This window comes from Heptranchias perlo, chromosome 5, assembly GCF_035084215.1.
Source record: "Heptranchias perlo isolate sHepPer1 chromosome 5, sHepPer1.hap1, whole genome shotgun sequence".
Taxonomy (NCBI): Eukaryota; Metazoa; Chordata; class Chondrichthyes; order Hexanchiformes; family Hexanchidae; genus Heptranchias; species Heptranchias perlo.
In genome coordinates, this window is record NC_090329.1 from 134,297,663 (window position 1) to 134,317,743 (window position 20,081).

At 46.8% G+C, this 20,081-nt stretch overlaps 1 protein-coding gene across 1 annotated transcript in view; it reads right to left on the reverse strand.

Annotated features, from left to right (window-relative positions):
- LOC137322210 (dynein axonemal heavy chain 8-like) overlaps positions 1 to 20,081 on the reverse strand; it is a 1,468,904-nt gene that overhangs the window by 1,054,270 nt on the left and 394,553 nt on the right. The window contains exons 24-25 of the mRNA XM_067985326.1: positions 15,623 to 15,707; positions 4,081 to 4,186 (exon numbers count right to left, since the gene is read on the reverse strand). Coding sequence (XP_067841427.1) covers positions 4,081 to 4,186; positions 15,623 to 15,707 — 191 coding nt within the window. The remainder of the gene's footprint in view (positions 1 to 4,080; positions 4,187 to 15,622; positions 15,708 to 20,081) is intronic.

A 20,081-nucleotide genomic window follows, 5' to 3' on the forward strand; every position in this document is an offset into this window, starting at 1 on the left:
CTCGAGGGGCCATATGGCCTACTCCTGTTCCTATTTCTTATGTTCTTCCACAATTCTGTTAAGTAGAGAATTCCAGGATTTTGACCCAGTGACGTACTGTCGTTCATTCATCATGTCTAAACTAGGATGGTGTATGTTGGAGGGAACTTGGAGGTGATGGCCTTCCCACGCACCTGCTGCCCTTGTCCTTGGAGGTCGCGGGTTTGGGAAGTGCTGCCGAAGAAGCCTTGACGAATTGCTGCAGTGCATCCTGTAGATAATACACACTGCAGCCACAGTACGCCAGTGTTGGAATAAATGAATGAACTTGCATTTATACAGCGCATTTCACGACCTCAGGACGTCCCAAAGTGCTTTACAGCCAATGAAATACTGTTGAAGTGAGGTCACTGTTGTAATGTAGGAAATACGGCAGCCAATTTGCGCACAGTAAGCTCCCACAAACAGCAATGGGATAATAACCAGATAATCTGTTTTAGTGATGTTGGTTGAAGGATAAATTTTGGCCAGGACACTGGGGGAAAATTCCCCTGTTCTTCTTCAAAATAGTGCCATGGGGTCTTTTATGTCCACCTGAGAGGGCAGATGGGGCCTCAGTTTAAAGTGTTATCTGAAAGACGGCAGCTCCGACAGTGCAGCACTCCCTCTGTACTGAACTGGAGTGTCAGCCTAGATTTTATGTTCAAGTCTGTGGAGTGGGAGTTGAACTTGGAGAGAGTGGATTTGCAGACTAGTGATCAGAAATGAGTGCAGGTAGCACTTCAATTACCTCTCCAGAGTAGCCAGAGTGAGTACAGTTCCATCTCTTTCAAACAACACATAGTAACAGTCCTTTCCCTACTCCCCCAGCACTCTCAACAATCCTATCCATCACATCGTTCACCACACAGCAGAAGGGCACTAGGCCACCTCTCACTCTCATTACAAACACAGGGGGAAAAATTGGTTAAGGGTCCATTCTGGGCGATGTTAACACCCCATGCCCGACGGACCCTGGGCAGACAAGACGCAAGTTTGGTCCCAAGGGAGCACTTACCTGCAATCGGCGTTCCTTTCCAGGCATTGCAAGTGGAATGAATGCAATTTGCACTTTCCACCACCAGAGGGAGCTCCATCTCTTAAAGGGAAGATGTTTCTTAGAAATCTCTTAAAGGTAACTTGTACCTGTTATTTGTTGAAAATAACAGTGTAGTCTACATGGAGTCTGAACAGAGATCAGACATCGCACACATAAAACAGATCCCATCCCTATGTTTACACACTGATGAGTTATGTTAAAACATTGAATAAAGGTTGTGCATTACTAAGTTTCACATCCTCCAATCTGCACACCTGACCTCACCAATCTGCCGATCTGATTTGGTGCCTGCGAGAGTGCACGCACCAAGGTTCTCTGCTGATGCACTAGAGACCTTGGGTGCAAGAGGTGGACAGAAGAGGGACATCCTATATCCGCAGTTGGTGGGGGGGTTGCAAGAGGCCCTCCAGACATAGACTCAAAAGACAGTGGGAGGCAGCGGGGGACAAAGTCAATGCGAGGCGCACAGCATCATGAACATGGATGCAGTGCAGGAAGAAGTTCAATGCTTTGACATGAGTGGGCAAGGTAAGTGAGGTCAACTGTCAAGTGGCATCTCCTACCACCACGCACTACACCCTCCATCCAGCACATACCAATAAACTCTTTCCATCAGTACTCAACTCTTCTCATCAGATGCTTCCTCCTGCCCTGACACATTACCACTGTTTCAAGCCGCCCACCCACAACTCACAGGCCACACACACTGGCAGCTATTCAACCATGACAGGCACATCACCCAGGCACACGCCTCGCTTTCTTGCAGGAGAAGGTGGCGCATATCAAGAGGCAGCAAGTGGCAGTGGCATTTAGCCCCTCGAGCCTATTCCACCATTCAGTGAGATCACGGTGGACCCGTGACCTAATTCCACATACCCGCCTTCGCCCCATATGCCAAAACAACGGGCGCTGCACGGCCCAATTTAGCATCCACACACTCTATTCTTCCTTTCTCCCTTCACAGCAGCCACTATCAGCATTCTCTTCTCACTTGGTAGAATTTGCAGAATCACCAACCTCTCTCATGGTTCCTTCCTCACTTCACGCTCCAGGCAACTGTTTTATTTCAATACTGCCCTATCCTGATTGCCTCTTGCTTCATCTCCTTCTCAGCATCTGTACAACAAGCAGAAACCCCACACATCCTTTGTAGGAGACACTCACCAACTCTTGCTCTCTCCCTCTGCAGGACAAGACAGCCCAAAGCATGCGGGAGAGCAGTAAGATCGGGGGAGAACACCCAATAAAATGAACCTCTCTGAGATAGAGCAGTGGCCCTGGAAATCAGTGGCCCCTCCAGAGCCATAAGAATAGGAAATTTCGAGGCCAGGTATGCCTGTGGACAGGGTACCTATTACTTGCACCCCTTTAAGCTGTATTGTACTGCCTGTCGTCTGCTAACGTCCATTCTTTCAATGCCATACTAATTCTTGTCGCCTTTCTCTTTCCGCTAGGTCCTTCTCAGCAGCCACAGTCCACGGAAGAAGACACCACAGAGAAGAATCGTTCATGAGGAGACACCATCATGGGCTCCATAACTCCCAAGCACCAGCAGATATTGACACCCCAGCTGCATTAAGCAATGAGTTAGGGGGGGTCTGTACATAGTGAAACAGCTAGCACTAGTAAACAGGGGCACATACTAGTGGCAGGGTCAGCCCAGCTGATAGACCAGCGAAGAGCAAGGTCGTCTCCCAGCCCTTCTCAGGAGTACAGAGATGTGGATTTCAGGGGCTCAGCAATGAGAAGAAAACTATTTGCTTCATCACAAAGTGCTTCCAGCCAATGTAGTGTTAACTCCCATGGCATCAGCACTCTACAGGGAAATGAGCTAATCACTGGAATCACTGAACAATTCTTGACTTCAGTCATCCCTAGCATCTCTCACTGCAAGGCACTAAGGTGGTCTCCTTCTTCTGCTGCTTACTCGCCTTCACTCTGGTCTCCCTCACCTGATGAGGACTTCTGCTGCTGCTGCTCTATTTGTTCCACCTCTTCATCCATCCAAATCAAACCGGCAATGATAACCCCCATGATGAGCAGATAAGAGCTTATTGAGAGTAACTATGCTAAAAATCTCAGAAAGAAGAATATAGATAGGCTGGTGAAATGGCCCAGGACAGGCACAATGGGCCAAATGGCCTCCTTCTGTGCTGTAAGATTCTATAATTCTGGCCACTGAGGTCAGAAATTCACGTTATCTTAATAAAAAGACAGGGGGAGTTCCGTACTGTCTGGATCCCAACAGCTGAACCACAGCAGGAGGCGCCGATTAGCCAGATTGCCAGAACTTCTTGTGGGCCAAGAGGAGAAGAAGTGCCCCCCACAGGATGTCTCCAGCACCGGCCTCCCCCCCACCTCCCGATCGCGGTGGAATCTCCCCCCCACCCCAATCCCCAATCGCCTCTGCACCTCCCCATATCCTGTAACAGGGCAGAAAGGCAGGCCCTGACAATGCCATTCTGCTAGTTCCTTTTTGACAGCACAAGAGTAAACTCACATTCTTCACTTCAATGGACAGAACATCTGTACACCAACTTACTCTGCCACCAGAGTTCAGCTTTTAAAACTGATTTGAAATAAATAAAATTACATCAATGCAATCTACAGTTGTGCACATTATTTGTAAATTGGGAGTGGAAATATTGTAATGGTTGTTCACATTATTAATGTACTATCAATAGAGTGTATATTAATGCTAGTTTACAATTTGCATATTAATGTGCCGATTTGTAAATCAAGAAAATACTGAAATAACCAAATTTAGACATTTTGTTCCAACAGGCAGAGCACGGATACAAACTACATTCGAGTAATACCATTTTTGAAAATCGGACCCAAAGTAATGACTATTCTCTATTTGCCTTCACTTTCTTGCTTTCAAAATGATATTAAGAACACAATATTTTTGGGAACTGAAAAAAGTCACCAGGCCCAAAGAGCTCGTCCCTTTTTCAGGCATCACTTACCTCCATTCTGTGAATCATGAGTGCTCTCTTTACGATTTTTCAATTGCCTCCACTGCTGCACCTTACGGCTCACTTCCAAAAGCATCTGGATTGTTCGGTTAATACCATGCTGAATATCATCCAGATTCGGTACCATAACCTATATCCCAAAAAGCAATGTAACATTATCAAAAAAATTATAATTTTGCATCCGAGAAAGGCTTACCTTATCCCAGCATAATGCACTATCCCCAGTCACTCCCATTATATAAAAATAACAAGCTCACGACAAAACAAAAGAGAGTAGGGGTTTAAGGTAGTTACTCAGACTGGCAAAAGGTAGGAAGCGGTGTTTCACAAGGATTTCAATATAGAATCATAGAAGTTTACAACATGGAAACAGGCCCTTCGGCCCAACATGTCCATGTTGCCCAGTTTATACCACTAAGCTAGTCCCAATTGCCTGCACTTGGCCCATATCCCTCTATACCCATGTAACTGTCCAAATGCTTTTTAAAAGACAAAATTGTACCCGCCTCTACTACTGCCTCTGGCAGCTCGTTCCAGACACTCACCACCCTTTGAGTGAAAAAATTGCCCCTCTGGACCCTTTTGTATCTCTCCCCTCTCACCTTAAATCTATGCCCCCTCGTTATAGACTCCCCTACCTTTGGGAAAAGATTTTGACTATCTACCTTATCTATGCCCCTCATTATTTTATAGACTTGTATAAGATCACCCCTCAACCTCCTACTCTCCAGGGAAAAAAGTCCCAGTCTATCTAACCTCTCCCTGTAAGTCAAACCATCAAGTCCCGGCAGCATCCTAGTAAATCTTTTCTGCACTCTTTCTAGTTTAATAATATCCTTTCTATAATAGGGTGACCAGAACTGTACACAGTATTCCAAGTGTGGCCTCACCAATGCCCTGTACAACTTCAACAAGACATCCCAACTCCTGTATTCAATGTTCTGACCAATGAAACCAAGCAAGCTGAATGCCTTCTTCACCACCCTATCCACCTGTGACTCCACTTTCAAGGAGCTATGAACCTGTACTCCTAGATCTCTTTGTTCTATAACTCTCCCCAACGCCTTACCATTAACGGAGTAGGTCCTGGCCCGATTCGATCTCCCAAAATGCATTACCTCACATTTATCTAAATTAAACTCCATCTGCCATTCATCGGCCCACTGGCCCAATTTATCAAGATCCCGTTGCAATCCTAGATAACCTTCTTCACTGTCCACAATGCCACCAATCTTGGTGTCATCTGCAAACTTACTAACCATGCCTCCTAAATTCTCATCCAAATCATTAATATAAATAACAAATAACAGCGGACCCAGCACCGATCCTTGAGGCACACCGCTGGTCACAGGCCTCCAATTTGAAAAACAACCCTCTACAACCACCCTCTGTCTTCTGTCGTCAAGCCAATGTTGTATCCAATTGGCTACCTCACCTTGGATCCCGTGAGATTTAACCTTATGTAACAACCTACCATGCGGTACCTTGTCAAAGGCTTTGCTAAAGTCCATGTAGACCACGTCTACTGCACAGCCCTCATCTATCTTCTTGGTTACCCCTTCAAAAAACTCAATCAAATTTGTGAGACATGATTTTCCTCTCACAAAACCATGCTGACTGTTCCTAATCAGTCCCTGCCTCTCCAAATGCCCGTAGATCCTGTCTCTCAGAATACCCTCGAACAACTTACCCACTACAGATGTCAGGCTCACCGGTCTGTAGTTCCCAGGCTTTTCCCTGCCACCCTTCTTAAACAAAGGCACAACATTTGCTACCCTCCAATCTTCAGGCACCTCACCTGTAGCGGTGGATGATTCAAATATCTCTGCTAGGGGACCCGCAATTTCCTCCCTAACCTCCCATAACGTCCTGGGATACATTTCATCAGGTCCCGGAGATTTATCTACCTTGATGCGCGTTAAGACTTCCAGGTAAGTGTGAGGTGGTACATTTTGGTAGAAAGTATAAGGGGGCCACATACTGCTTAGATAATAAGAATCTAAATGGGGTACAAGAGCAGAGGGATCTGGGGGTACAGATACACGAATCACTAAAAGTAGCGACACAGGTTAATAAGGCCATCAAAAAAGCAAACCAAGCACTGGGGTTCATTTCAAGAGCGACAGAATTGAAAAGCAGAGAAGTTATGTTAAACTTGTTTAGAACCTTGGTTAGACCACACTTAAGAGTACTGTGTGGAGTTCTGCGCCTAAATTTTTACTCCGAGCTGGGAAGATGGCGGGGGGTGGGATTTCCTGGTGGGAAATCTGCCAGACGTCCTTATGATTTTGACGTAAGGACGTCTCTTATTTATTTATTGATAGTTCCCCACCAAGCTGGTCTCAGTTGGACGGGAGAAAGAGGATGCAAGAAGGTAAGTCTCAGATGGGGTGGGGGGGCGTTGGTCATGGGGGGGGCTAGGAGGCAGGGATCACCGGGGGGTCAGGGTTGGGTGTCATCAAGGGGGATATTAACATTGCTGTTAAAAATGAAGCATTTTTGTCTATGACAGATTATTCATGCGATTGTTCTTTGCAAATCACAGAATGCACAGAGTTAAATTCAGTAACTGGTCGCTGCTTCTGAAAAATGCAGAATATATATTATGGCCTGATATGCCAAAGATATTAGTATGCATCTATGGTTTGTTCCCATTGAATAAATGTTAGTTTAAAATGCTAATGTTTGTTTAATGTAGACTCCTTGGTGTCATTCTAACCATTACTGTCCCTGATAGCAGCCAGGGCAAAGTGTTAATTTTGAATAATCACAGGTCAAAGAGGAGTTATGCTGAACTTGTATAGAACCTTGGTTAGACCACACTTGGAGTACTGAGAACAGTTCTGGTCTCCACACTATTAAAAGAATATAGAGGCATTGAAGAAGGTGCAAAAAAGATTTACTAGGATGATAACAGAAATGAGAGGTTACACCTATCAGGAAAGATTGAATTCACTGGGGCGCTTTTCTCTAAGAAAGAGAAGACTGAGGGGTAACCAGATAGAGATGTTTAAAATTATGAAAAGGTTTGATAGGGGAGTCGTAGAGAACATAAGAACATAAGGAATAGGAGCAGGAGTAGGCCATATGGCCCATCAAGCCTGCTCTGCCATTCAATCAGACCATGGCTGATCTTTAACATCAACTCCACTTTCCTGCCCGATCCCCATATCCCTTGATTCCCTTACTGTCCAAATATCTATCAATCTCAGCCTTGAAAATACTCAACGACTGAGCATCCGCAGCCCTCTGGGGTAGAGAAATCCAAATATTCACAACTCTCTGAGTGAAGAAATTCCTCCTCATCTCAGTCTTAAATGGCCGACCCCTTATCCTGCGACTATGCCCTCTAGCTCTAGATTCTCCAGCCAGGGGAAACAACCTCTCAGCATCTACCCTCTCAAGCCAACCTCAGAATCTTATATGTTTCAATGAGGTCACCTCTCATTCTTCTAAACTCCAGAGAGTATTGGCATATTCTACTCAACCTCTCCTCGTAGAACAACCCTCTCATCCCAGGAATTAATCTAATGAACCTCCGTTGCACCACCTCTAAGGCAAGTATATCCTTCCTTAGATAAGAAAACCGAAACTGTATGCAGTACTCTCACTAAAGCCCCGTACAATTGTAGTTAAACTTCTTTACTCTTGTACTCCAACCCCCTTGCAATAAAGGCCAACATGCCATTTGCTTTCCTAATTGCCTGCCGTACCTGCATGCTAACTTTTTGGATTCGATTTTTGCACCCGAGTGGGTGCGTTCGTTGTGGGGATTCCCGGGGCGGGTCCGGAGCCTGGCTCCAACCCACCCATTTCCGGATTCCCCAGTGACGGCTTAGATGCGCGCGCAGCCCCCGCATGTGGGACTCCCGCCGGCAATTGAAGCCTGCGGGATGCCACTTAAAGTAATTAAGTAGGTACTTCAGGTCATTTGCAGACCTGAGTGACCTGATATTTTAGGAGGGGTGGGATTTTCAAGTCAACTGGGACTGTTTCCCGTACTGCGGGAAACACTCCCAGTTCAAATGGACGAGTTGCAGCCATCAGCCTGTGGAAGCTGCAAAGGTCCATTTGACAGGTTGGGGGGGGGGGAGGTGGTGGGGGAGACCCTCACTCATTGCAGGAGGCCACTCTGTCACTTTGGACAAAGTTTGACCTCCACCACACTCCTCCTAACAATGAAATTCACAAACTTGCACACTTACCCCGGTGTCCAGACGCATTTACCTACCTTGCGGACCCCCTCAAATGTACATCTTCCGGATGGGGGCCACCGTAGCTGCAGTCATGACCTCCTCGGAGGACGAACAGCATCACCAGCCTCGCCGTCCACCTCTGACATGCGGAGCTCCACAACACAGTGCTGTGACACATCCACCTGCTCAGCAGGAGGGACGGCAAAGGCAGAGAGAGATGCGTCGCAGAAGGCACTACCCTCGCCACAGGGTCTACAGACCGAGGCTCAGCTTCCTGGACCTCTCTGAGCAGCAGTGCACATGGAGGCTCAGAGTCACTCGACATGTAGTCATAGACATCTGCAGCCTCCTTCATGCCGAGCTGCTCCCGGCTGGCCCGAGCACCATCTTCTTACCTGTCGCTGTCAAAGTCACCACTGCCCTCAACAACTTCTTCTTCGCATCCTTCCAGGGTGCCACCGGGGACATCGCCGACGTCTCTCAGTCGTCTGCACAAAAGAGCCCTGCAAATACACCTACACCCACTCTGCAGTGACACAATGGGTGGCATCAGGTGTGGGTCTTCATAGTGATCCTCAGGAAAGGGCATTATTGCACAAACCAGACAAGATTCACAAAGACGTGGCAGTAGTGGTGCCAATATAATATGTAATGTGAGCTGATCAGAAATTAAATATAAGTAAAAACCATGACAAACCCTTGTGCATCCCCTTCATGCTCACGACATGTTTGCCTTACGCTTCCTACTGCACATATGTGATGCATGCCCTGTGGCTGCAGCACAGATAGTGGCAGGTTGAGTGAGGCTGACCGTGAAAGAGATGCATGAGAGGGTGAGTATGAGATAGATCCATGAGATTGTATGAGGATTGGGTTGAGTGGTAGTGGTGGGATGAGTACTGGCGAAGTGAGTAAGTGCAGGTAAGATGAGGATGAGCTTTGAGTGGGTGTGAGGAGTGATGTGACAGAGTAGTTTTGGCAGTGCAGAAGGAGATGTGGGGTGGGGGTGGTGATGTGGCAGAGGGAGTGTAGGGGAATGAATAAGTGTACTCACTTCGGCTGATCTACTTAGGTCATTGAAGCGCCTCCTGCACTGTATGCAAGTGCGTGATATGTTGGTGGTGCTGGTGACCTCCTCTCCCACCTCGAGCCAGGGCTTCTTGGTGGCAGAGGCAGACCACTTCCTCCCACCCGCCAGGGAGAAGATCTCTGTCCTCCCCCTCCTCCTCACCCCATTCAATAAGACCTGGAGTGAGGCATCATTAAACCTGGGAGCAGCCTTTCCCCTGGGCTGCTCCATGCTGTAATTTTGCCTATTTTCTGCAGCATCAGTCAGTGGAGGACTGTCCCTTTAAATAGGGCTCCTCCAGCTGACAGCCTATGCTGTGCATGCGCAGTCCGCCCGTCACCCACGCGCCCAGTCGACCCCCCACTGCCAACCCGCCGCCCTCCTAATATTGGGCCCTTTGTGTTTCTTGTCCAGAGAGACTTGGGTGTCCTAGTACACCAACATTTAATTGTTTCTCACCATTTAAAAAAAAATTCTGTTTTTCTATTCTTCCTACCAAAGTGCATAACCTCACATTTCCCCACATTATACTCCATCTGCCACCTTATTGCCCACTGACGTAACCTGTCTATATCCTTTTTCAGACTCCTTGGGGCCGATTTTCAGATGGCCGAGCGGGTGCATTGGGGGCGGAGGGGCTCCTAAAATGGCGGAATCCCGGAGCGGATTCGGAGCCCGGCTCCAACCCGCTCACTTCTGGGTTCCCCAATGATGCGTTCAGGCGCGTGCGCAGCTCCCGCATGCAGGACTCCCACCGGCAGTTAAAGCCGGCGGGATGATAATTTAGATACTAATTTAGCTAGTTGAGGTACTTGACAGACCTCATTGAGTGGAGATTTTGGCAGGGGTGCAATTTTGAAGGATCCTCAGCGTGTTTCCCGTCCTTTGGGAAACACTCCCTGTTGGAGCAGACGTGTTTCAGCCAGCAGCCAGTGGGAGATGCAAAGGATTTTTTGACAGTTGAGGGGAATCTCATTTATTGCAGCAGGGCACTCTGTCACTTCAGACAAAGTTTTAGCTGCAACACCTTTGTCTTTCCACTCAATTATCAATTTATACCTAAACTTTACTGTGTAAACACATTTACCTGCTTTGCGGACCCCATCAAACTCACATCGTCAGGATCGGGGGCACCATAACTGCATTCATCATTTCATCCGAGGCCAAGCAACATCACCAGCCTCGCCAGTCATGCCGTCCAGCTCCGCCACGTGGAGCTCCACAACAGTGCTGCACCACAGGCACCTGCACATACACCCACTATAGGGTGACCCAATGGGTGGCATCAAATGTGGGTGATCATGGTGAACCTCATGAAAGGGACATATTACACAAGCCAGTCAAGAATGGCCAAGACGTGGCAGTAGTGGTGACGATAATAATAGTTAATGTGCCATTAACAAAAATCAAATATAAATAAAAAACATGACAAACCGTCACACCCTTATGCATCCCCTTTGTGCTCACAAAACCTTTGCCTTACGCTTACAAGTACTCCTACATGGTGCTTTCCCTATGGTTGCAGCAGAGGTAGTGGCAGGTTGCTCTTGGTCATGCCCTGACCGATTAGATGCTTTGGGACTAAGCTCTCTGCATTTCGGTGCCCGTGAGGGCCCCTCCAAAGACTGCTCCACCTGCACCTGTGCAGGGGCAGACTCGACCACCTGGACAGGAGGCAGCACTGCGGGTACTGGTTGAGAGGGGGGCAACGGGTGAGACGTGGGAGCGCTTTGAGTGGCGTCCCCACTTCCATGTCCCCTTTCGCCATCATCCCTCTCCTGGGTCAGGCCCACATCACTCCTACCACCCTGCTGAACAACAGTTTGGAGGATGTGTGTGAAGCCTCGTAAGGCCAGTGCTAGTGTATCTGCCTGCCTGTTTAAGGCGGCAGAAAGTTGCTCACCCTGAGTCCGAAGGGCCGTTGTCAGGGCCTTGATGGACTCAATGGTGAACCGTGCTTGAAGCTCGATGGAGGCTCGCCTTCCTTCCATCGCAGACATTCCCACTTACCTGCAACACTATCTCAGAGATGCCCTCACGTCCCTGTGACAGTATCTCAGGGATTCCCTCCTGTACCTGTGCCACCATTCCACTCATGCAGGAGCTGGACTCCTCCATCCTCTGCATGATTGTGGAGAGTGCGTGTGGCACCTGTTCCAGCAAATGTGCTGCTGCTCCTCGATCATTCTCCTTTTAAAGGATGGCCCCCAGGGTTCAGCATCTGTGTCCAGCTGAGCAGAGCCTGGAGAAGAGTGCTCCCACCGATGTGGACTCTCCACCAGTGTCTGCTCGTGCTCATATGTGTGTGGTGACTCACCATGTGTGACCCCAATTAAGTGAGGACGGGGACCCACCGAGGTGTGTGTATCTGCACTGGTGGATGGCTTGCTCAGATGTGACGGTGCCCCTCAGAGGCCGGCAGGTCCTCTGAGGTATCGCCCGCCACCATCACGGCAATTGCTGACGGCCCTGTAAGAGAACAGAAGGCAATATTAAGCATGATGACTGATGTTGAGGTGCTGAAGATGGCAAGGCACGTTAACATCATTTGCTATTGTGAGTGCTGAATGTTAAAGTTCTGTCACCAGCCATTTGTCAGGTGGTTGTCTCGGCGTCCCCGATGGACAGGCACTCGAGGATGCGGCTCACTTCAAGAGCCTCCTGCTCCGCGTCCGTGAGGACGATCTGATGTTGCGGCCCCCCTCCGGTCTTCGCCCTCTCCCGTGCATTCTGGGCTCTCTTCTCCTATAAGCGGAGAAAGTAGAGAGGCGTGAGTGAGGGATGGTGACCTGGCCAACCGCTGAATGCATTGGTTTGGGTGAGGCTGACCGTAAAAGAGATGCATCAGAGGATGAGTATGAGACAGAGCCATGACATTGCATGAGGATTGGGTTGAGTGGTACTGGTTGGATGAGTACTGGGGAGGTGACTAAGTGCTTTGAGTGGGTGTGAGGAGTAACGTGATAGAATAGTGTTGGCAGTACAGAATGAGTTGTGGGGTGGGGGCTGTGATGTGGAAGACGGAGTGTAGGAGAATGAGTAAGTGTACTCACTTTGGCTGACCTAGTTAGGTCATTGAAGCGCTTCCTGCACTGTATCCATGTGCGGGAGACGTTGCTGCTGCTGGTGACCTCCTCTGCCACCTCGAGCCAGGCCTTCTTGTTGGCAGAGACAGGCCATTTCCTCCAGTCCGCCGGGTAGAAAATATCCCTCCTCCTCCTCACCCCATCCAGTAAGACCTGGAGCGAGGCATCAGTAAATCTTGGAGCAGCCTTTCCCCTGGGCTGCTCCATTCTATAATTTAGGTTCTTTGCTGCAGGAGCAGCATTGGGGGACTGCCCCTTAAAGTAGAGCTCCTCCAGCTGACAGCCTGTGATGCGGGTGCTCAGGTTTCCGACGGGAAACCCGGAAGCCATGTCAAGTGGCTTCAATTACCCGTGATCGCGTGGGGAGCGGACGGATTTCACTGGGTGGCTTACCCACACACCCAGGCGCACCCCCCGCTGCCACCCTGGTAATATCGGGGCCCTTGTGTCCTCCTCATTGCTTACTTTCCCACCTAGCTTTGTATCATCAGCAAACTTGGATACATTACACTCATCCAAGTCACTAATATAGATTGTAAATAGCTGAGGCCCAAGCACCGATCCTTGCCGCATCCCACTAGTTACAGCCTGCCAACCTGAAAATGACCCGTTTATCCCTACTCTATGTTTTCTGTTCGGTAACCAATCCTCTATCCATGCTAATATGTTACCCCAACCCCAAGAGCCCTTATCTTGCGTAACAACCTTTTATGTGGCACCTTATCAAATGCCTTTTGGAAATCCAAATATACTACATCCACTGGTTCCCCTTTATCTACCCTGCTAGTTACATCCTCAAAAAACTCTACTGAACTTGTCAAACGCGATTTCCCTTTCCATAAAACCATGTTGACTGCCTAATCATATTATGATTTTCTAAGTGCACTGTTGCCACTTCCTTAGTAATGGATTCCAGCATTTTCCCAATGACTGACGTCAAGCTAACTGGCCTGTAGTTCCCTGTTTTCTCTCCCTCCTTTCTTGAATAGCTTGGTTACATTTTCTACCTTCCAATCAGCTTGTTCCATTCTAGAATCTAGGGAATTTTGGAAGATCATGACCAATGCATCTGCTCTCTCTGCAGCCACCTCTTTTAAAACCCTTGGATGTCGGCCATCAGGTCCAGGAGGTTTATCGTCTTTTTGTCCCATTAGTTTCTCAAGTACTTTTTCGCTACTGATAATGATTACTTTAAGTTCCTCACTCTCGTTAGCCCCTTGGCTCCCCACTATATTCGGTATGCTTTTTGTGTCTTTTACTGTGAAGACAGATACAAAATATTTGTTTAACATATCTGCCATTTCCTGATTCCCCATTATAATTTCTCCTGTCTCAGCCTCTAGGGGACCACTTTGTAACCATGTCTCTGTAATGGCTGTTAGATCAAACCCATTTATCTCTTTTTGTGCAACTAATTCATCTATCTTGTTACGAATGCTCCATGCATTCAGATAAAGAGACTTTAATTGTGACTTTCTATCATTTTTTCCTGCTTTGACCTTACTTATTAATGCTCTATTATTGGTAAACTCTCTTTCCCTTCCTGCCACACTCTGCTTATCTACATTGCTATGTTGCCTTGACTTTTCTCTTCACATTTCTAAATTTTCCCTTACCTGATCCCTCCCCCTCTTTTTAGTTTAAAGCCCCAGCTACAGCCCTAGTTATTCGATTTGCCAGACGCTGGTCCCAGCCCCGTTTAAGTGAAGTCCAACCCAACGGAACAGCTCCCTCTTTCCCCAGTACTGGTACCAATGCCCCATGAATCGAAACCCCTATGTCCCACACCACTCTTTGAGCAATGCATTTAACTCTCTGATCTGTGTGTCCCGATGCCAATTTTCACATGGCTCAGATAGTAATCCAGAGCTTATTACCTTTGAGGTTCTGCTTATTAATTTAGACCCTAACTCCTCAAACTGTCACAGCAGAACCCATTCTTAGTTCTATCTATGTCATTGGTTTCCATGTGCACAACTGGATCATCCCCCTCATGCTCCAAGTTCTTTTCCAGTCGTGAGGAGATGTCCTTAACCCTGGCACGGGCAGACAACACAGCCTTTGGGACTCTCGGTTGCGGCTGCAGAGGACAGTGTCTATCGCCCTGGCTATATTACCCTCTACCACTACCACATTTCTTTTTACTCCCCCCACTTGAATGGCCTTCTGCATCACAGAGCCGTGGTCAGTTTGCCCATCCTCCCTGCAGTCTTTGCTCTCATCCACACAGGTAGCAAGTATCTCGTACCTGTTGGACAAGGTCAAGGGCTGAGGCTCCTCCATCACTAGATCCTGGGTCCACATACCAGCATGAAGATATTTCTACTTGCAGAGGAGACCAGAACTCGGGGCCATAAATATAAGATAGTCACTAATAAATCCAATGGGGAATTCAGGAGAAACTTCTTTACCCAGAGAGTGATTAGAATGTGGAATTTGTTACTACAAGGACTAGTAGTAGTGCTGTACATTCTTTGTGTTTCTTTGTAATTTGCTTGAGTTCAAACAGCTAATGTACTTGACAACCTGTAAAAAGCAGATAATCAAATATAGCTATGACAGTTACAGTTTTTAATTTCTTTTATTCTGATATATCTTCAAAGGATTTTCAATGGTATAGCAGAGTTTGACTTCTTCCCAGTCAACAGTTTGTCTGAGATTGTCAGCAATATAAAACTAGTTGAGGCTCCATGGTAGCATTTCACCACGTAAGAAGTGAATGATTGTTTCAAGGATCAATTTTATGTTGGGGGTTCGCACAGAAGAAGGAACAGTTGCTTTGACATTTTAAAGAGAATAATAAAGTTTGTAATTACTCTATCACTGGCGATAGAGCTGAAGAGGCCTAAATGGGTAAGTTTTAAATTAGGACTGCTGTCCTGAGTCCCACAAAAATAACCTGGGCTGCTGACGCTACAATCGCGACCCCACTCTCCCTGGAATAATTATGCTGCCAGCCGGGCGGCCTCCATGCCACCTGATATTATACTGGTCTGAATCCGATGAGCTGCATCGGGACGCCCATTTGGGGCGGGCAGTTTGCTGGTTTAACTTAAATGAGGCCTGGGCCTCAAAATGGCTCCAATCGCTTCACTTCCGTAATGGATGGGCTGGCGGCTGCCCAAATGTTAAAATCGACCTCGATGAATTTAGAGAAGGCGTGTTCCTCCTCTAAAATCTTCCGTGTGTTTAAATATATTGCAACATTAACGTACCACATTTGGAATTGCCAAGTGCACTTCAGCCTTCAAAAAGGGAGCAAACTCTCCAACATTGTTTGTGTAGCCATATAGTCCTCTTCTGCCTGATGTGCTGAATCAAATAAAATGTGCACATATAAAATAAACATTAAAAAATAGGACAACATGACATGATACTCTTCTTATTTTGCTAGTATTTTGTTTCCCAAGACTCCCCTACCGATGTGAAATTGTGACCCCCAATATAGTGAATGGAGTCATTCCGGGTTGCAGGTGGCTCCTAGCTCTCAGTAATGATACTGCAGCAGCTTTGAAGGCAAGCAAATACAAAATGACAGATTTGCAATAGGACAGGAAATTTGTCGTGGAAATATATTTTGAATAATTATATTTCTTTCAAGGAAATTTGAGAAATCGCTTTGAACAAAAGATCTTGTCCTGGACTTTCCTTCCCCTTTAAAATTTCAATAATTGCTGTTATAAACATAAAGTCATAACCCCTATTCATAATCTATTATTCATTTTCAAGTAGTACAGCATAAATTGATTGTTATTATTTTTTTAACTTGTGTATTTACTGTACCATCTAAGCATTAATAATCCACATAGCCTGATCTAAAATAAAAGCTTTGATGTTAGATAAATTATAGCCCATATGTTCTATCTTTGTAGAATTGGAATGGTGGGATTTCTGCCTGCTACAAAGATGCCCCTTGACCCTGACTGATCTTCTGGTCTCGTGGCCATTTAAATATTTTTGCGGGACTCTGTGGCTACTACTGTGGGCAGAGATTTGCTGCAGCAGCCCTCGGATGTCTCCTGCAGGGTCGCACTGTCAACTGTATGCTAGCAGTCAGTAAAACTTGGAAAAAAAGGTTTTCATTGTCAGCATAGCTCTGTAATTAATTGCAAGGGCTTTCTATATTTTAAATTTAAATCCATCACGTAGTGTGGAATTGGAGTAACATGTAGTCTAGACCAGGTAAGGACGAAGGGCGGGGATTCGGGCAGGAGTGACATTGAAAGGCAGCCTACATCTCTTAAAGGGGAGGTGCACTTTGCCTGCGCTGCAGGCTTCAGACTTCAAACTTGGAACAGTCACTATGAGGTCTGCAAGGGCACCTTGATTTTCAGACAACGCCATGGAAGTCCTTGTTGAGGTCAGTAGAAGGAAGGAGGTCCAATTTCTGGCTGACAGAAAAAAGCTGCCACAGCAAATAACACTACAATAGTGGGCAGAAGTGGTGGGGATGGTGAATACACGTAGCACTGTGCTGAGGATTTGATAGCAATGTTAAAAAAAATTCAATTATTTGACCAGAGCTGCTAGGGTAAGACTCTTACTCACTACCTCAAAGGTAGTAATCTCTGGATTATTCCCAACGCCATACGCTAGTGAGTATAGGAATATTAGGATAAGGCAGGTTAATGTGTGCCTGAAGAATGGTGCAATAGGGAGGGCTTCAGATTCCTGCGGCATTGCGACCAGTTCTGGGGCAGGAGGGATCTGTTCAAGATGGACGGGTTGCACCTCAACAGAGCTGGGCCAATGTCCTCGCGGGAGGCTAACTAGTCCTATGGAGGAGAGTTTAAATTAATTTGGCTGGGAAATGGGCACCAGGATGTAACATTAGAGAGGAGAAACAATGTGCACTGGGAGGGAAAAATAGCACTAGAGTAAAGAATAGTTCAGAAATAGGAGGGATCAGACAGGGAGCAAATGCTAGGCAATCCAAAATGAGTTTAGAGTGCATGAGCATAAATGCACATAGCAAGGTAAACAAGGTTGGTGAGCTGCAGGCTCAAGTCGCCACATGGGACTATGATATAATGGCAATAATAGAGGCCTGGCTCAAAGAAGGGTAGGGTTGGGTACTTAATATTCCTGGCTACAAGGTATTCAGGAAAGAAAAGGAAGGAAAGAAAGGAGGGGGTGACAGTATTGATCAAATAAACTATTATAGTACTAGAAAGGGATGATGTAGTTGAGGGACCAAAGACAGAATCTATTTGGGTGGAATTAAGGAATAATAGAGGAGCTATTACACCACTGGGTGCATACGACAGGCCACCAAATAGCGGGAAGGAGATAGAGGACCAATTTGCAGGCAAATTACAGAAAGATGCAAGAACTATAAAGTAGCAATAATGGAGGACAATTATCTCAATATAGACTGGGATTGTAACAGTGCAAATAGGGGGAGGAATTCCTGAAATGCATACGAGAACTTTCTTGAACAGTGTGTTTCCAGCAAAACGAGGAAGATAGCAGTGCTGGATCTAGTTCTGGGGAATGAAGTGGGGCAGGTGGAGCGTGTTTCAGCGAGCAGCATTTGGGGAACAATGATCATAATGTCATTAGGTTTAGAATAGTTGTGGAAAAGGACAAGGAACAATCAAATATGAAAATACTTAACTGGAGGAGGGCTAATTTCAGTGAAGTAAAAAGGGATTTTTTCTAGATGGGTTGCTATCAAAAATTGATAGGCAAAACAGTAATGGAAGAATGCGAGGTCTTCAAGGAGGAGATGGTTCGGGTAACAGACATATTCCCACGAGGAGGAAAGGAAGGGCATCCAGAGCTAGTGCTTCCTGGATGACTAAAAGATATCGAACTAGAAATTCAGTCGTGTAGTGCCCAGTGTTTCGGCGCTACGTGGCCTCCCAAAGTTCGAAAATGGCGTCCGCAAAGCGCATGCACGCTTCTAGTGTGACCTGCGCCCGACGCCATCTTGATAAAGGGGTTTGCGCAGGGACAGATAACGAACACCGGCAGCGTGTAAAGTAAGGAGAATATGCGTTAGATCAGTATGCAACGCTGATTTAAAGGCATAGACACCATTTTCGCACTTAATGCTGCAGCTAAACATGTCCCACCAGCCCTATTTAAAGGGACCATGCAGGATTTACAGTTAGTTGCTGGATTATTGCTTCAGGCTGCTGATGCATTTGTACCTGTTTTTGGTGGTCTCCTATACTTGAATACTAGGACAAGGGGACGTTGCTAACATTTAGAGCCAGGATTTGTAGGAGTGAAGTTAGGAAATGCTTCTATGCGCAAAGGGTGGGAGAAGTTTGTAACGCTCTTCCGCTAACGATAGGTGGTGCTTGCTCAATTGTTAATTTTAAGTCTGAGATTGATAGATTTTTGTTAACCAAGGTTATTAAGGGATATGGGGCTAAGGCAGGTATATGGAGTTAGGTCTCAGATCAGCCATGATCTCATTGAATGACGGAACAGGATTGAGGGGCTAAATGCCACGACCACTCGCTGCCTCCTGTTATGCGCCACCTTCTCCTGCAAGAAAGCTGGACGTGTGGCGATGAGTGTCCTGCAGGAATTTTGGGTGATGTGCCAGTCATGGTTGAACAGCTGCCAGTGTGTGTGAGACCTGTGAGTTGTGGGTGTGCGGCTTGCAACATAACTCCGCACAAAGTCTGAATGGAGATCAGATATCACGCACGTAGAACACAGATGCAGGGCCTGTCCCTATGTTTACAAACTGTTGAGTTATGTTAAAGCATTGACTAAAGGTTGCGTACTATTAAATCCCACATCCTCCAATTTGCATGCCAGATTTCACCAATCTGCCGGTCTGAGTTTGGACCAGGCCTACGAGAGTGCGTGCACCAAGATTCTCTGCTGAAGCACTAGTGGCCTTGGTGAAAGAGGTGGACAGAAAGAGAGGCAGCCTATGTCTGCAGGAGGGCAAGATGCCCACAAGACATATGCTCAAGAGGCAGCGAGAGGCAGTAGGGGACAAAGTCAATGCCAGGCGCATAGCACCACGCACATGGATGCAGTGCAGGGAGAAGTTCAATGCTTTGACATGAATGGGCAAGGTGAGTGAGGTCAACTGTCAAGTGGCATCTCCTACCAACTGCACAGAAGCCGCATCCACTGCTCCAAGCACTACATCCCCCATCATACGCTTTCCACCAGTACTCAACTCTTCCAATCAGCTGCTTCCTCTCTCCCTCATACATTACCACTGCAAGCCGCACATCCACAACTCACAGGTCACACACTGTGGCATCTATTCAATCATGACTGACACATCACCCAAACATCCTGCAGGACAATAACTGACACACGTCCTGCTTTCGTGCAGGAGAAGGTGACGCATATGAGGACACTGCGAGTGGCAATGGCATTTAGCCCCTCGAGCCTGTTCAGCCATTCAATAAGGTTATGGCTGATCTGTGACCTAACTCCATATACCTGCCTTAGCCCCATATCCCTTAATAACCTTGGTTAACAAAAATCTATCAATCTCAGACTTAAAATTAACAATTGAGCTAGCACCACCTATCGTTAGCGGAAGAGCGTTACAAACTTCTCCCACCCTTTGCGCGTAGAAGCATTTCCTAACTTCACTCCTACAAATCCTGGCTCTAAATGTTAGGCTATGTCCCCTTGTCCTAGTATTCAAGTATAGGAGACCTCCAAAAACAGGTATAAATGCATCAGCAG